The sequence below is a fragment of the Amaranthus tricolor genome, chromosome 4 (genome assembly GCF_026212465.1).
Source record: "Amaranthus tricolor cultivar Red isolate AtriRed21 chromosome 4, ASM2621246v1, whole genome shotgun sequence".
NCBI lineage: Eukaryota > Viridiplantae > Streptophyta > Magnoliopsida > Caryophyllales > Amaranthaceae > Amaranthus > Amaranthus tricolor.
This window is the reverse complement of record NC_080050.1, coordinates 3,768,538-3,784,702: the sequence shown is the minus strand read 5'-3', so window position 1 is coordinate 3,784,702 and position 16,165 is coordinate 3,768,538. Positions and strand designations below refer to the sequence as shown.

The window sequence follows — 16,165 nt, the reverse complement described above, 5'->3', positions numbered from 1 at the left end:
ATACTTCTCTACATTTTATGTAACACTAGCATAATTGTTGTTGTGTTGACCCATCTTCAAACTCCATTCGAAGATAAAGTGGCGCCTTAAAGATATGGCATCTGCAAACTCCATTGTTGTTGACCCATCTTCAACCAAGCTTCTCCTTCACACCCCACTTCTCATAGCTGAAGATCAACAAGACATAGTACCCAATACAGTTGACTATAAACATCGTCCTGCTATTCGATCCAAACACGGACAATGGAAATCGGCTTCTTTCATCATTTGTAAGTTCATATTTTCATCAATTTAACCATTCAAATCAGATGAAATTTTAGTTTATTAATGAGGAATTGACTAAATTTGTTTGGAAGGGGTGGAGATGGCAGAGAGGCTTGCATATTATGGGATTTCTGGAAATTTGATTAACTTTTTGACCGGAAAGTTAGGGCAATCTACAGCTATGGCGGCTTCTAAGGTCAATGCATGGAGTGGTGTGGCTTCATTGAATCCTGTTTTGGGAGCTGTTATTGCTGATTCTTTTTTGGGGAGGTTTTACACTATTCTGGTTTCTTCAATTATTTATATCTTGGTTAGTAATTCAGTATCAATTTCTTTTTGTATCATAATTTTGGGAATTGTGTCTTTTGATGGGTATTGAAATTGAAATTTTAAGATGGGTTTGTAATGATTATTTCGCTAGAATTGAGGAAATTTGTGAAGCTGTTTGATATAAAACTACTACTCTTTGTTTGAATTTGGTTGTATACTTGAAACTATTCGGATAACATTTTTGTAAGGAAATGAAGGAGAAGTGGAATGGAAGGGAGATTGATGTGTTTTCCTTCCAAATCATTGTTATGTCGGAAGGATTTGATTTGTCAAAATTGCGAAGAATCTCCTTCTTTCAATTTCTTTCCTGCCATTTCCATTCATTCTCCTATTGGTATCCAAATAAAAGAAATGCAATACCTTTATTTATCTTCTCTTTCTTTTTGTAAATTTCCTTCTATCCAAATATATAGTGTGATTGATTGGGAATACTAATGCCTTGCTTAAATTGAAGGAAATTGGAGGGAGTTGTGTAACATCATTGCTAGCTAATTTACTTTTTGACTCTCCGTTCGTTCAAAACTACCCAAATTTAGCCCAAAACCAATATTTTCCAGTCGCGAGGAGATTATGAATCATGTAACACCGAGGGAAAGGAAGGTAAATTGAGAGATACGATTTTCGATTACAAATGGAGATGGGAGTAAAATGTAGGGGAGGAAATTTGTACTGTTGAAGATAAAATTCCATTAGATATTGCAAAAAACCATTCTCTTCAACATTGGAAAGATTTGGAATGAAAACTCTTGTCTTTTGCCTCTTCTTCATTTGCTTTCCATCCCCTTTATGTTCTTCTTCAAACGTTACCCAAGCTCGCTCAAATTATTTAAATCTTAGTGAAGTTATATTTATCTAAGAGATGTCTCTTCTCAGTAACTACATCAAAAAGACAGTGGGACTAACCACTAGTGACTTTTCTTTATTGGTTGTTTTGAGCTAGCTGTCAGAACCTAGGTCGGATTTCTTTGACCTCTTGGCCTGGCAAAAGAGGGTTCAAAGGTCAAAAGAAGTGTATGTTGAGTGTAAACAACTTTGTTTATTGGTTGTTTAACCTTTGAGAGCAAGTGTGCTAGTGTGTGCAAGGTAACTATACTCCATAGAGTGAACTTGAGTGTTGTATTCTCATTTAGAAAATAAATCTTTTGATTTGGGGTATCTTAAGGTACTAATCAAACCCTTGTGTTCTTGTCGGTCTTGCATTGTTTGTCTGTGTGTTGTCTTGTTTGCTCTGTTTCTCTCTACAATTGATTGTCCGGCAAAGCTGCATCCAGTATTTTTTTTATGGAATTTGTAAAATGTTTTTGATGTTATAGGTACTTTATGGTTATTAATTTCTTTCCTGCTTATCTCATCTGGATGGATAACCAGGGGCTAGGCTTGCTAACTCTATCAGCAATGCTACCTTCTTCAGATTCGCAGACGATGATGTTCTTTATTGCGCTTTATATGGTTGCAATTGGGCAAGGCGGGCACAAGCCTTGTGTTCAGGCTTTTGGGGCGGATCAGTTTGACGGAGAAAATCCTGCTGAAAGCAAAGCCAAAAGTTCTTTCTTTAATTGGTGGTATTTTGGTCTGTGCATGGGTTATTTGCTAGGCATCGGAGTTTTGAGCTATGTCCAAGAGAACCTTAATTGGGGCCTTGGTTTTGGAATTCCCTGCATTATCATGGTAATCGCTCTACTTATATTCTTGCTTGGAACCTCAACTTATAGATACATCATAATAAGTGAAAATGAAAGCCCATTCTTGAGAATCGGAAGGGTATTTGTCAAAGCAGCACGAAACTGGAATGTTAAACTCCCTGTATTTGGTAAAAAAGAAGACGCACATCAGTTTAGGTTTCTTGATAAGGCTTTGTTTGACGGTTGCAGCAATAGTGAGGTAGGAGAGGCAAAGGGAGTACTCAGGTTGTTTCCTATATGGGCAGCAACGTTGGTTTATGGTATCGTTTACTCGCAGACATCAACCTTCTTCACCAAACAAGGCATTACATTGGAAAGATCAATAGGTTCTACCTTTGTTATACCAGCTGCAGCATTACAATGTTTCATTGGAATCTGCATTGTTATCTTTATCCCAATTTATGATCGTGTTCTTGTTCCTATTGCTAGATATTTGACGGGTAAACATGCTGGCATATCAATGCTTCAGAGAATAGGAACCGGGTTGATCATTTCCATTTTGTCTATGGCAGTGGCTGCTGTCACCGAGAAAAAGAGGCTTCAGACCACTGCACATTTTGGGCTGATCGATCTGCCTGATGTGACGATCCCAATGAAAATTTGGTGGTTGCTTCCACAATACGTGCTGTTTGCAATTTCGGAGGCGTTTACCATGGTTGGTTTGCAAGAATTTTTCTATGATCAAGTCCCAAAAGAATTGCGTAGTGTCGGATTATCTATGTATCTGAGTATATTCGGGTGGGGAGGGCTTTTGAGTAGCTTTCTCGTCTCAATGATCAACAAAGTTAGCAGTAAATGTGGGAGAGAGAGTTGGTTCTCGGATAACTTGAATCGTGCTCATCTTGATTACTTCTATTGGCTGCTCTCTGGTTTTAGTGTCATTGGATCCATTCTTTTTATCTACTTTGCGAAATCATACATATACAACAACAACAAGGCTTCTCGTTGAAATTTGTAGTACTCATCTCGAAAGCTAGGAGCTAAGGTCAAGAAACGTTGGATATTATGGCTCGAAGTTGTTTTAATGATCATGAAAAACAATAACACCAAAATTTGACGAGGTCCACCAACCTGACTATATCCTCTTTTTAGGCTAGCGTATTGTATTTTGTTATGAAGGACAATAACACCTAAATACATGTGGATGTGGCCATATTTATAGGCAAGGCGTCGACAAAAAGCGTGTGAAGGGCGGCGATTTTAGACATGCTCGTTCGAGCATGCTAGTGCTCATTCGAACAGATGGAGGCGTAGCCATTACGTCTTTTTCTTCCTTTCTTGTGAAGCATCTTGCACCAAAGTACAATGCTCAGTGTCCCTACTGATGTTCTAATTGCTAAAGCTTCTAAATGCTGAGTCAAATAATCAATGTATAAGAATGATGTATGGTAAATGTAACCATTAGATTCATCTCAAAAGTACCTTAATTTAATATCTATTCACTAATTGTATTGAATAGATATTATGTTTTTAGATACTTTTTACATTTAAATTATGGGTAACAAAGGATAATTATTTTGTTTATCTGTGCAAATGTTAAGCTAGTACTATATATTAGATGAGTTACGTGTGACAATCATATTAATTTTAAAAATAAATATTTAAAAAATTTGTAAATCAATAAATATTTGTTTTCATTAATATCAAGCAAGATATTATTTAAGATAAGTATGAAAATATTATCTATCATAAATATATTTAGACAAATTATTCAATGATAATTATACATGTGTAATGTGTGTGTGAGAGAAAGAGTTCAGATGCAAACTTTATTTATTTGCAAACCATGTGAACTACCAGAAATTTGAAAAAAATAAGATCATTTAACAATTTTATTCCAAAAATAAGCTTCGTGAAAACTTTATTTTCAAAATAAGCGTCAGTACATCCAAACCTAGGCTTGGTGTTAAAACGCTGTTACTAACAGCGAAAAAAAAAGCTGTTAGTAACAGTGACTTGAGGCTTTTCAAATTTTTATTTTTTTTTCACTTTCTTGTACGAATGAAACTAGCCGTTGTTAATTTGAAAAATAGCCGTTACGAACTTGAAAATAACCGTTGTAATTATGTTTTATAAATAACTCCATCATTTCCCTACTTCATTGTATCCAATGTACATCATTCTTGTTCTATTAAATTAATTTTTAAAGGTAACATAAGGTATTATGTTAGTCTTATTCTCAATTTATAAATGTTAATATTATTTTTAAATGTTTACTTACGTTACTATATTATATGTGTTCCGTAGATGTCAAAGGAGCATTCTATTGAAGAGCTTTGTGATTGTGGTTATGAAGTTGAGATTAATACAGATTGGAGCGACTTCGATCCTGAGCGTGATTTTGTTGCTTGTCCTTTCTACTTGGTTTAAGGTTTAGGATGCACATACTTTAGATGGATTGATCCGGAGGGTACCAAATGGCAGAGACACCTAATAATACGGTTTGAAAAAGAAAAACAAGAGCTTAAAGATGAGGTTTTTAATCTCAAGAGATAAACAGATGATATGGCACATAGGATAGAAGAGACTGAAATGATTATGAGAAAGTTTAAGAAGCAATCTTAGTTAGCGTTGGTGATTTAACTTAACGAATGAACTATGTAATTTGATATGTATTCGTTGAACATGAATGAAATTCTGTTGAATTTTCGAGAGCATTTTCCATATTTGAATATGATTGTCTTTTTATTTTTGATTTAATTCATACTGCATTCTTGACGGAATGATTCATCGCCGAAAAGTCTAAGTACTTAACATCATTTCACTCATAATAAACGTGTGATAATATGATTAAAATATATACATGTACACATATATTACAAATTATACACAAAAGTCCAAATGTTACAAATACTGAATATGTACAAGTGTTCAACATATACAAAATGTCACTAATGTTCAATATATACAAACAATATTCTAATGTTAATCCTCCTCCCGTACCCTGTCTAACTGTGACAGTTTATGACGCCTCCTACAATAGTAAGAGGCCGTCGCATGACGCTCGGGTAGGGGAGGTGATTGATACTGTGATGATGTAGCACCCTGTGAGGACCCGACATCGTAGTCAAGGCACGTTAAGTCAACCTCCTCAAGATGAACGTCGGCATGATGAGGAGATGACCTGTACTCGTAGTGTCCGGCACAGTCACTTCTGGAATGAAGTGCTGAAACTGCGTCCCTAGGAGTATACCTTGGGCAATCTCCCGTACAGGCTTCTCTTGGTTGAAGCTGATGACAGATGCAATGCCCTGTGCCTGCATTAAGACTTAAGTATTAATGAAATATATAACGTGTAAGTGCTATGGATAATAATCAACGTTGAAGAATACTTACAAAGTGTGTCATCGTCGGTGCTGCGGGAGCGTACTGGGCTGCCGCGATGATACCTCGTGGTGTCATCCATCGACGAGTGATGGAGAGGAATCATGACATGTAATCCGCCGAAGTAGGTGCGCCTACAGCCTCGATCGGCGCACCTTGGGCCAGCAGCTCTAGCCTGTGCTCCCAACCAGCGACATGGCGCATGTTGATCTCGAGCCAGTTCTTGGGCTCCCGACCCTTGCGAGAGCTGTGATGGAGCTCCGCCTCTGTGTCACATGGCGGTGGGATGCCCTGTACCATCCCAAATTGGCGCAGTACGCGCTCAGGGAGATGCATTTCGACTATGTCGAAGCAGATCAGAGGTACAGATGCTCTCCACGCCCCTGACAATATGCCTAAGTGCTGAGGCAATGCAGCGTATGCCTCAGCGGGGTAAGGGTCCCATCGAAACTAAACGTGAAAGTTCGATTAATAAATTATGCAATGTGATAGTTACAGATAAAGATGTAGTGAATTTTTTACCTGGTCAGCTCGTAGTAGATTGAGTTGATTGCGTTAGAACCCCACGCCCTATCCTGTGTGGGTCCTTGTTCGTCTTTCAAAGGACCACCGCGATCCATACGACACATGGGGGGTGGAAGAATTGGCGGCGCAAATGCACCACGTCCCACACTCCTCATCGGTTGACCAATGAGAATGTGCTCCCACGCCCAAAGCTATGAATTACAGTTACAAGTAAGTAAACGAAAAAAAAACATGTAATAAAAAAAACAAAGCGTTAACATGTAAAGTTAGTATTACCTGCAGAAACAAAGCCGTGACTAGCGCCCGATCGACTCTCCCATACGCGATGAGGTGGAAGTCATACAACCTCGCTTACTGAAGGTACGGGATGATCCGTGCGTCAATGGCCCACGGAGTAGAGTCGGGATGCCTGGTGTATATGGTCTCCGTGTCGGACACCTGAACGCAGAGATTATGTTAGCTTAATGTTAAAGTATTAAGGCATATAAATTCAAAAAAGGTAAGTTGACTAACCTGGACATCCTATAGTACACTGCTCTTATGATCCGCATGCATCGTAAGCACACTAGGGTCGCGAGGGCCTGGAGTTGCTGGAGTTATTTATTGTAAAAATACATAAGAAATACTCAAAATGTTTACTTATGTTATTTATTTGTTTCATAATCTTTATGTTTATATACTCAAATACAAATACTGTTTACCTTGACGTGCATGTTCTAGTGTTGTGACCGTCACTACCACACCGTCGACAAGCGTTGCGTCTCCGCGATCCTTCGTCCATTTCGTTCATTATCCTCCTGGACTTAGGTCTTCCTAGTCCACGAATGTGATCTGGATCGTGTATCACCTCAACACCGGTGTATTGAGGCCATGACCTCTTATCAATTAACGGCAAGAATACGGATTCATATGTGTTGACAAAATGTTCATAGGATAAGTGTCGTTTAATACACACGGCAAGAACATGAGAACAAGGTAAGTGATATATGGAGGGTTTGTTACAAGTGCATTTCATCTCTCTCATATCAACACTTTGTATTTTACCACCCTTAGCGGATCCTCTATTACCACGTCCAGTCTTAACTTGAAAAAGGCCTCGTCTGTAGTCAAATGCGACGATCTCATGGTAGTTTTCCTTATCAGTGTTACGGGTGATAATTCTTGTGGCGTGTGAAGTATACTTATTTCCCCTAATTAGCCATGCATTTTCATTCTCGTGTCTTTTAACAAAATAATCATTAACACGATAGAAGGTGAACTCCACAAGAGTAGTTATAGGCAAGAAACGTACACCCTTCATCATGTTATTGAATACTTCGGCTAAGTTGGTATTAGTAACACCATACCTATACCCTCCATCATGACATATTGATCATTTACACATATCACCAACTTGATCAATCCAAAAAAGAGCTTCTCGATTAGCAACATCAATGGCCTTCAATCCCTCGATGACCTTATGTGGTTGTCTTTGCTCTGCAGTCCTTCCATACATCTTCTTCAACTTCAAATTACCCATTTGATGGTTGAAGTTACTTAACAAATGCCGCAAGCAAAACCTATGATGGGCATTCGGAGGTTGCCATTCCGGCTCGTCCATGATTGCTAGAATGCCCGCATATCTATCAGAAATAACACATAACCCTGGACTATGCATCACATGCTTACGAACACACGCCATAAACCAAGACCACGCGGCTATGCATTCTTTCTCGACTAAAGCAAAGGCAAGCGGGAAGATTCCCTTGTTCCCATCATGGGCAATCACAGTTAACAACGTATGGCGATACTTACCATACAAATGTGTTCCATCAATGGCAATAAGGGCTTTTCAATACTTGAATCCCTCAATACTTGGTTGGAAAGTTCTAATACTAGGACGGACGTACACACCAACATCATTATCTTTCTTAAAGAACCACTCAACTACAGTCTCGGGGTTAGAAACTTGCAATGCCTTCAAGAAGCGTGGAAGAAGAGGATAAGAATCTTCCCATGTACCATAGATGGAGAGAAGGGCTTGCTATTTAGCACACCATGCCCACTTATAGGTCATTTCGACACCAAATTAGTCTTTCACTATTTGTCGTATGACAGAGACCTTAATTGATGGGTCTTGAGCAACACAATTTCTAATAAGATTGTTAATTACAGAAGATGTCAAATGAATGTGTCCAGCTGACACATTTTCAGTACTTAATACACAACCCCCATGCTTCCCTTTTATATGTAACAATCTCCCATGATGGTGAATAGGAGCTCTTCCTAGCCCTAAGCCTCTAAGCACACCCTCTCTTACACTTCAACGTGAGCATGGTTTGATTTGAAGTCTCAGTTCGGTACTCAACGTTCCTACGAATATGCTACAATCTAACAGCGTCCAACAAGGCATCATCGTTATCAAACAGCATACCCTTTTGAAACTCTCCTTCATCGGTGTAGGTTGTATCACAATCCCAAGACCTCTAAGAGTTGTCCGCAACGTGTTCATCTAGAGGGGGAACTAGTGCATAAGGTGTAGAAGCAATGATTGTTGGAATGTTGCCTAAGCTTATGTCATTAGCTAGAGCCTCCTCGTCAACACCCACATCGTCCTCAGAAGGAGCTTCTACGAATTCATTACTTTCACTATTAACATCACCCCACGGCTCATTTGTATCTTCTAAGTTAAAAGTATCATCATTTGTGACTTGAAATTGAAGTTGATTGGGTTCATTAGAAGGATAAGAGGAAGATGGCATATAGGGATTTCGGGTTTCTTGGGTAGGGAAGGGCGTATGAGATGGAGCAGAAGAAGTTACATTCAGGAATGCATTCGTTTCCCCAACATTGATATCTTCATTCCCTAAGGGTACCTCTTCTACATATAACCTTAAAGAAGGAGTAGGGGTAGACCTCGAATACTCCCACATTGCATCTATAGCCTCCTCATCCTCAACTGGAAAAGCTAACAAATCTCTACTCATATTGTACTTAAAACTTACATTAACAGTACTTCTTGTAGTGTCAATGCCAATCTTAAAGTATATAAAATGTTTAAATTCATTCAAATCCATGTTTGAGTTGCATGCAAACAGTTTACGTCTTCCCCCAACATACTTAACATTGTTACTACTTGATCGAATTGAACCATTCCAAAAGCATACAACAGTCACACGAAATGAATCCATTTCTACAACAATACATACAAAATCAACATCACCATCAGGTTCATAAGTATATGACCACTATAGATGACATACATTTTAAATTCAACAACAAATTCATGAACAAACAACCTCATTATGAAGATCAAGGTAAATAACAACTACATTCAACATATTCATAGAGTTTAAGTGTAAATGACCACTATACATGACATACATTTTAAAATCAACAACAAATAAAAAAATTTATAATAAAAACTTACCTTAATAAGCTGTAGATCAACAAGAAGTAGTAAATTGCAAGTTTATGAACCTACATTTATGTGAAAGTTGATTAAAAGTTTGTAAACCCTAATTTTTCGAAAATGGAAAAAAGCACAAAAAAATAATACCTTAAGTCAATGTAGGAAGATGACAGAACTAATTACCGGTACAAACTTGGAATTTGATGAGATAAGTTGAAGGATTGAAGTTGATTTTAATGGTGGAAAGAAGAGAGAGATCTCGAAAATGTAATGAAAGCGTGAACTGAAATGAGGAAGAAGGAAACTGAAAAATATAATAGCATCAAGTCGCTGTTAGATACAGCGACTTGATGCTTTAATATATATATATATATATATATATATATATATATATATATATATATATATATATATATATATATATATATATTTTGTTTTCGTTGTTAGTAACAGTGTTTTAACACCAAGCCTAGGTTTGGATGTGCGGACGCTTATTTTGGGAATAAAGTTTTCACGAAGCTTATTTTTGAAATAAAGTTGTTAAATAATCTTTTTTTTTCAAATTTTCCGTCAACTACGCTGCTCGGCCATTGGATCTTGGTTAATGCGTGCTATCAATGGTTTAGTATTGGCAATAGTAAGCATTGACAAACAATGGACCTCTATAAAAACATTTTCCTATACTATGATTACCATCTTTAGTTAACAAATTAAAACATAATGCTTATATACAAACAACAAATGTTTATTTATTGAACAAAAATATTAAATTAGTTAATTGTTATAAAATAAAAAAAATAATTAATTAAATAAATAATAATATTAAAAAATTGAGTATTTACAATATAAAAAAAAATAAATAGTAATAATAATTATTTAATCTCATCATTCAGTGTTAGTTTTGTTGGTTTCTTTTGGACAAAAGTGTGGTCAATATTTGATTTATTGCACAGTTATACCAAACATGAGACACAGACATCATTTGAAGTCTTAAATAATTATTGAATCTCCTCAGATTACCCAGCTGGTATCTGAGGAGTATAGATCAACAATGGCGGCCACCATCTCAGTAGCTTCTTTGGCAGAAGATGCAGAAACTCCGTTTCTTCTCCCTCAAGAAGATACTGTTGATGGTGCTGTTGATTACAATGGCCACCCTGCAATTCGATCCAAACATGGTCGTTGGAGATCCGCTTCTTTTATCATTGGTTTGTTACTTTTTTCAATTTCCTTAAGTTTCAATAGTTAGGTTAAAGTTCTTCAGAATTTTTCTGGGTTTTTAATGTACTAATTGTATTTGAAGTTTGCGAATGATACCCATAAATGGGATTACATCCAATTCTTAAATTTCAAGTTTTTGATGTAAAATTTTTCACCTTTTAGATTGGGTTTGTACTGATTATTTGTGGGTTGTTCTACCTTCACCTGGGTTTTTACAGAAATTTTCTGGGTTGTTAAAATAGTGTTCATATTAATAAATCCCATATTATTGAGATTGCATAAGATTCCCAAATTTTAAGTCTTTGTTGTGAAAATTCCACCTAGTTGACATGGGTTTATGCTGAATGTTTTTGGGTAGTTGAATTGTTTTTGATTATTTATAGGAGTGGAAGTAGCAGAGAGAATTGCTTATTATGGGATTACATCAAATTTGATTACCTATTTGACTGGACCATTGGGTCAATCAACGGCTACTGCGGCTGCCAATGCCAATGCTTGGGGTGGATTTGGGTCTCTTTTCCCGATTGTTGGTGCTATTATTGCTGATTCCTTTCTCGGTCGCTACCGAACCATTGTTGTGTCTTCCTTCATATACATCTTGGTATGATTCTCCTTTTTCATTTTGAGGATTCCTCATACTATTATGATCATGAATGTAACTTTGTTTGTTATATAATGATGTTGTGGTGCTTAAAGTGTTTTCAATAAAGAAGTTGGTTGTTGCATTTAAGATGATGATGGTTGCTTTTGTGCAATCAATTTTAATTATTGGTGCTTATGTCATTATCAATTACCCAAATGAAAGGGCTTGATAATTGTAGAAAATGTATGAGAACATTTCTTTTCTTGGTATGAAGTTGTTTTCTAGATTTGTTTGAATGGAGTAATTGTAGATTGTATTTTTATCAATAATTGATATGAAGTATTGGTGTACCGTAAGTATGGTAATCGTTTTCTAAATTAATTGTGCACCTAGTTTATGTTCAACTTCCTGTTTCTTGTGGATAACTTCATAACATGTCACGTAGTTGCTTTGGTCCTCGTTAGGGAAGCATAAAGTAATGAAGAAAAAGATATGGGGAGAACAAATTTAGGTTATGTGATGACCATGTTTTGTTTAATTAGGCTAAGAAAACATGTTGGTCTTATCTTGTCTAGTACCTTAACAAATGAGATAAATATCGTAGCTTCCATCTAGAGTTTGTTCAGCGCCATTAACACCCATCAGCTCGCACTGAACAAACAAAACTCCGTTCTCTCTCCTGCTCAACGTGGTGTTAATTTTTTAGTTAATCCTTTTTCTCTCTATAGTCTAGGACGACTTACAGTGTTCTAATGATACCGATTATGGAATTTTTGAAAATTTGGTGTTTTTTTAATGATGGTTAGTTGGCTATTAATTAGAGGTCTTAGAGTATCTAGTAACAAGTGTGGAAGACTGCTGTGGTCGACGGGGGGAGGTTGGGTGGTGCTGGTGGTGGAGTGAAAAGATGGTCTGACTGGTGTTTCCTGCATCTGAGAGTGTTGACTGTTGATCATTTGAATTCAAAATTTCAGGGGAGGGGGGAGGGGGAAGAGGAGGTAATCAGTTTGCCGAGGTTAAAAATACCACAGAAAATTGGACGATGAATTAACATTATGCATAAATATTGATTGACTAGGATTCATATTGAAGTTGTTAAGTTTCATTAGTAACACTGTTTGGATTGAAGGAGTTGGAGAGAAAGAAAAGGGAGGGATTTAGAGGGATATATCCTTTGCTTTATTACCAATCTTGGAGGGAAAGATTTGTATGGAAGGGATTTGAAGGGATTAAAATCCCTTGATTATATTTATAACTAAATCTCTTTATATGTGAAAAGATTCGTGATAAATGGTCTTTTCTCTTCCTCTCCCTTCCTTTCCCTCGTAAACATCCATATTATTTCCTTATCTTCCTTTCTCTTCCCTTTCTTTTCCATTCCATTCCCTCCTAAGTTCTTATCTTACAAAGTGTAAATCTACACAAGTAAAGAGCATGTTGGCACATCCAAGGTAAATAGAGACCATTAGCTGTTTAGTTGATCTTTTGATTCAACAAAGTTGTTTGTAACTCATTGGACTCCTTGCTCAAACATTTCCATTAGTCATATTCTGTATATTCCATGTGTTTATTATACACTAGAGAGTGGAGAGTGAGGAGTGCATTACTTGCCTCCCTTTTATTTCAAGACCAAAGTGTGGTGCCATATAATTGTATTGTTTTGTCAAGTAACTAATAAAGTCTACTTGGCAGGGGGGTCTTTGAGGGTGTGCGAGATGATAGACCGCACAGGGCTTCCTCTTTCTCCAGTATATGAAAAAATTAATCAAAAAAAGAAATATGTTAAGTTTATTAATAAAATAAATATATTTATTATAAATAAGATGCATAATACAAATTTTGCACAGGGCCTCCAAATTTTTCAAGACGACTCATTGAGCCAACCTATCTCTAAAAAATTTAGGGATTGAAACACTGGTTTTTATATGCTAAAGATCATGTCCATTTGTTGTCTACACTACTGTAAGCTTAAAAGGTTTGAGCTAGTAAATTGTCTCTTTTCACCTAATAATTGTGATTGAAACACTGGTTTTTACACACAATTTTCACCTAAAAAATTTAGTGATTGAAACACTGGTCTTTTCACTCAATTCTCACCTAATAATTGTCTCTTTTCTTTTTTCCCCAATTTACCTACTTTTATCATGTATGCAGTGCCGAAAATGAGTTAGTAAATTGTTCTTAGAAAATGGAAAAAATAGATAGTAAAAACTAAAAAGTGATAAATGGAAAAAGGGCTCTGAAAATAAAATTTTTGAAGAGCTTAACCACCTAAATTGATTAATGGCTTAGAATATTGACATTCATCCGTGTCGAGCTCTATGGATTGTTTTTCCTTTATATCCAGAAGTGTGACTTTTGTGTCTTGCTTTATACATCTAGGGGATGTAACAAATCTGATCAATGTTTTCCTTTTGTATGTGCCTTAATAATAGGGTCTGGGCTTGTTAACACTTGCAGCTGTGCTGCCTTTCGGATGCAATAATACCACAAGCGATTGTGGTACACAACCTTTCCGAACGGTTTTTATATATCTCTCATTATATCTTGTGGCCATTGGGCAATCCGGTCATAAACCTTGTGTCCAAGCTTTTGGCGCGGACCAGTTTGATGGACAAGATCCGGACGAGAGCAAAGCAAAAAGTTCATTCTTCAATTGGTGGTACTGGTGCATGTGTCTTGGGCCATTGCTAGTGATTTCCGTTTTAAACTACATTCAGGATAATGTTGGCTGGGGCATCGGATTTGGAATCCCGTGCATCATTATGACAATTGCTTTAGTGTTATTTTTGATTGGGACTCCGACCTATAGGTATATCGTCACAGGTGAAGAACACAGTGCCTTTGTTAGGATCGGGAGAGTTTTTGCCGCAGCAGCAAGGAATTGGCACGTAAAACAGTCAACAATTGAAGTCGAAGAGGAAGCTCAAGGATTCATTGCTTTCCATGGTTCTGAACAATTTTGGTACGAAATACTCTGCTGTTAATACATGTCATTATATACCGTCATTCTTCTTGTTTGCAGATTTTGGTTCGTGTCTGAATTGGCTTTTCTGTGAAATCTCCATTATTTTTGCTAAATTATGAATTGTCAAACAATGACACTTTTGTGAGGGATGGGCATTTAAGGGTATGGGTCGGGTCTGGAGCCTACCCGGACCGTAACTTTATGGTAGGGTCCAGACGCAGATCACGGTCTTAGGGTATGGACCCGGACCTTTACTTATTTTCTTAGGTGAAATTTAAGGTTCTAAAAATATTTTTTGCACCCAGACCCTTGCCCGGACCCTTAGGGTCCAATACTATATACTACGATTTCATCCTTTGTACTCCGACCTGGAAGAAACTTTTTGTTGTTATAATCAACTGTTCACATTTGCTCACTTTCTTTTGGCTCGCAAAACTTCGATAATGCACTTTTTTATTTGCGTCAAATTACAGGTTTTTGAACAAAGCTTTGATTGGTCTTCGTAGTTCGGATGACAACAATATAGCTTGTTGCAAGAGTGAGGTTGAGGAGGCAAAGGCAGTTCTTAGACTGTTTCCGGTATGGGCAGCCAGCCTTGTATATGCAATCGTCTTTTCACAGTCCTCGACTTTTTTCATCAAACAAGGTCTAACCATGGACAGATCATTAGGGCCCAACTTCTCTGTCCCACCCGCTTCATTACAATCCTTTATCAGCCTATCAGTTGTCCTCTTCATTCCCATCTACGACCGTATTTTAGTTCCCATAGCAAGAACATTAACCGGAAAACCAGCTGGAATAACCATGCTCCAAAGAATTGGAATGGGGATGTTAATTTCCATCGTGTCTATGGTAATTGCGGCTATAGTAGAGAAGAAACGCCTCAACACTGCATTTGAACACGGGCTGATTGATTTGCCTGATACGACAGTCCCAATGAGTGTATGGTGGTTAGTCCCTCAGTACGTGCTATTCGGTGTATCAGATGTGTTCACTATGGTCGGTTTGCAAGAATTTTTCTATGACCAAGTTCCAACAGAACTAAGAAGTGTGGGTCTGTCGCTTTATTTAAGCGTATTCGGTTTAGGGAGCCTTCTAAGCAGTTTGATGGTTTCCGTCATTGACAAATCAACCGGAAGCAACGGTCAAGACAGTTGGTTCTCGAACAATCTTAATCGAGCTCATCTCGATTACTTCTATTCCCTACTTGCTGGTCTTAGTGTCATAGGACTCATTCTTTTTGTGTATTGCTCCAAGTCTTACATTTATAATAGGAAAAATGCTATATAAATTCATAGGAGCATGCTCTTTTATTGTATGTAATGTAAGGGTCTCGCCCTCTAAACCTTAGCCATTGTTTTGATGATGTGACGCCTATAGAAGAAATGGGCGATAAAAATATATTGTTTCTTGTTTATATTGTATGAACTCTCAAGTGTAATAAATTGTAGAGTAATATGAAAGTATATATATATAAGAGTGGGTTAAGTTCCAGTGAGAACCAAATTTATATGAGAAACGTGAAAACTCATTTGCCTGATAAAAAAGTGTAACTTTTTACAGAAAAGGTGCTACTTTAGACAAAAAGATGTTACCTTTCTTTCTAAAAAAAGTGGTGCTTTTTAGCAAAAAAGTGATTATTTTAGAAATAAAATATATTTTTTTAAAAAATAAATAATACAAAGTAACAAGATTTTTTCAAAAACTAACACCTTTTGTGATTTTGTTGAAACTTTTTTTCTAAAAGTAATATTTTTTTGCCGAAAAGTATCATTTAGATATATTTTTTTAAAAAAATTAATACTTTTTTACCTAAAAGTAACACTTTTTTTAGTAAAAAAGGTAACACTTTTTTGTTAGGCAGATTGATTCTTACA

The 16,165-nt window shown here is 36.8% G+C and overlaps 2 protein-coding genes across 4 annotated transcripts; both read left to right on the top strand.

Annotated features, from left to right (window-relative positions):
* LOC130811160 (protein NRT1/ PTR FAMILY 5.10-like) lies at window positions 1-3,835 on the top strand. Of its 2 annotated transcripts, none has more exons than XM_057677343.1 (3): window positions 1-269; window positions 357-574; window positions 1,963-3,833. In XM_057677343.1, exons 1-3 carry the CDS (start codon window positions 95-97, stop codon window positions 3,223-3,225), a joined length of 1,656 nt encoding a protein of 551 aa, XP_057533326.1. In that variant the 5' UTR covers window positions 1-94; the 3' UTR covers window positions 3,226-3,833. The 2 variants fall into 2 exon arrangements, with proteins under 2 accessions (XP_057533326.1, XP_057533327.1); XM_057677344.1 differs by having other exon boundaries at window positions 155-269; window positions 365-574; window positions 1,963-3,835.
* A 6,518-nt stretch (window positions 3,836-10,353) lies between these two features.
* Window positions 10,354-15,830, top strand: LOC130811159 (protein NRT1/ PTR FAMILY 5.10-like). 2 transcript variants are annotated; one of them, XM_057677342.1, is made up of 4 exons: window positions 10,354-10,724; window positions 11,121-11,338; window positions 13,756-14,285; window positions 14,795-15,830. In XM_057677342.1, exons 1-4 carry the CDS (start codon window positions 10,568-10,570, stop codon window positions 15,576-15,578), a joined length of 1,689 nt encoding a protein of 562 aa, XP_057533325.1. In that variant the 5' UTR covers window positions 10,354-10,567; the 3' UTR covers window positions 15,579-15,830. The 2 variants fall into 2 exon arrangements, with proteins under 2 accessions (XP_057533325.1, XP_057533324.1); XM_057677341.1 differs by having other exon boundaries at window positions 14,762-15,830.
* Window positions 15,831-16,165: the final 335 nt, after the last annotated feature.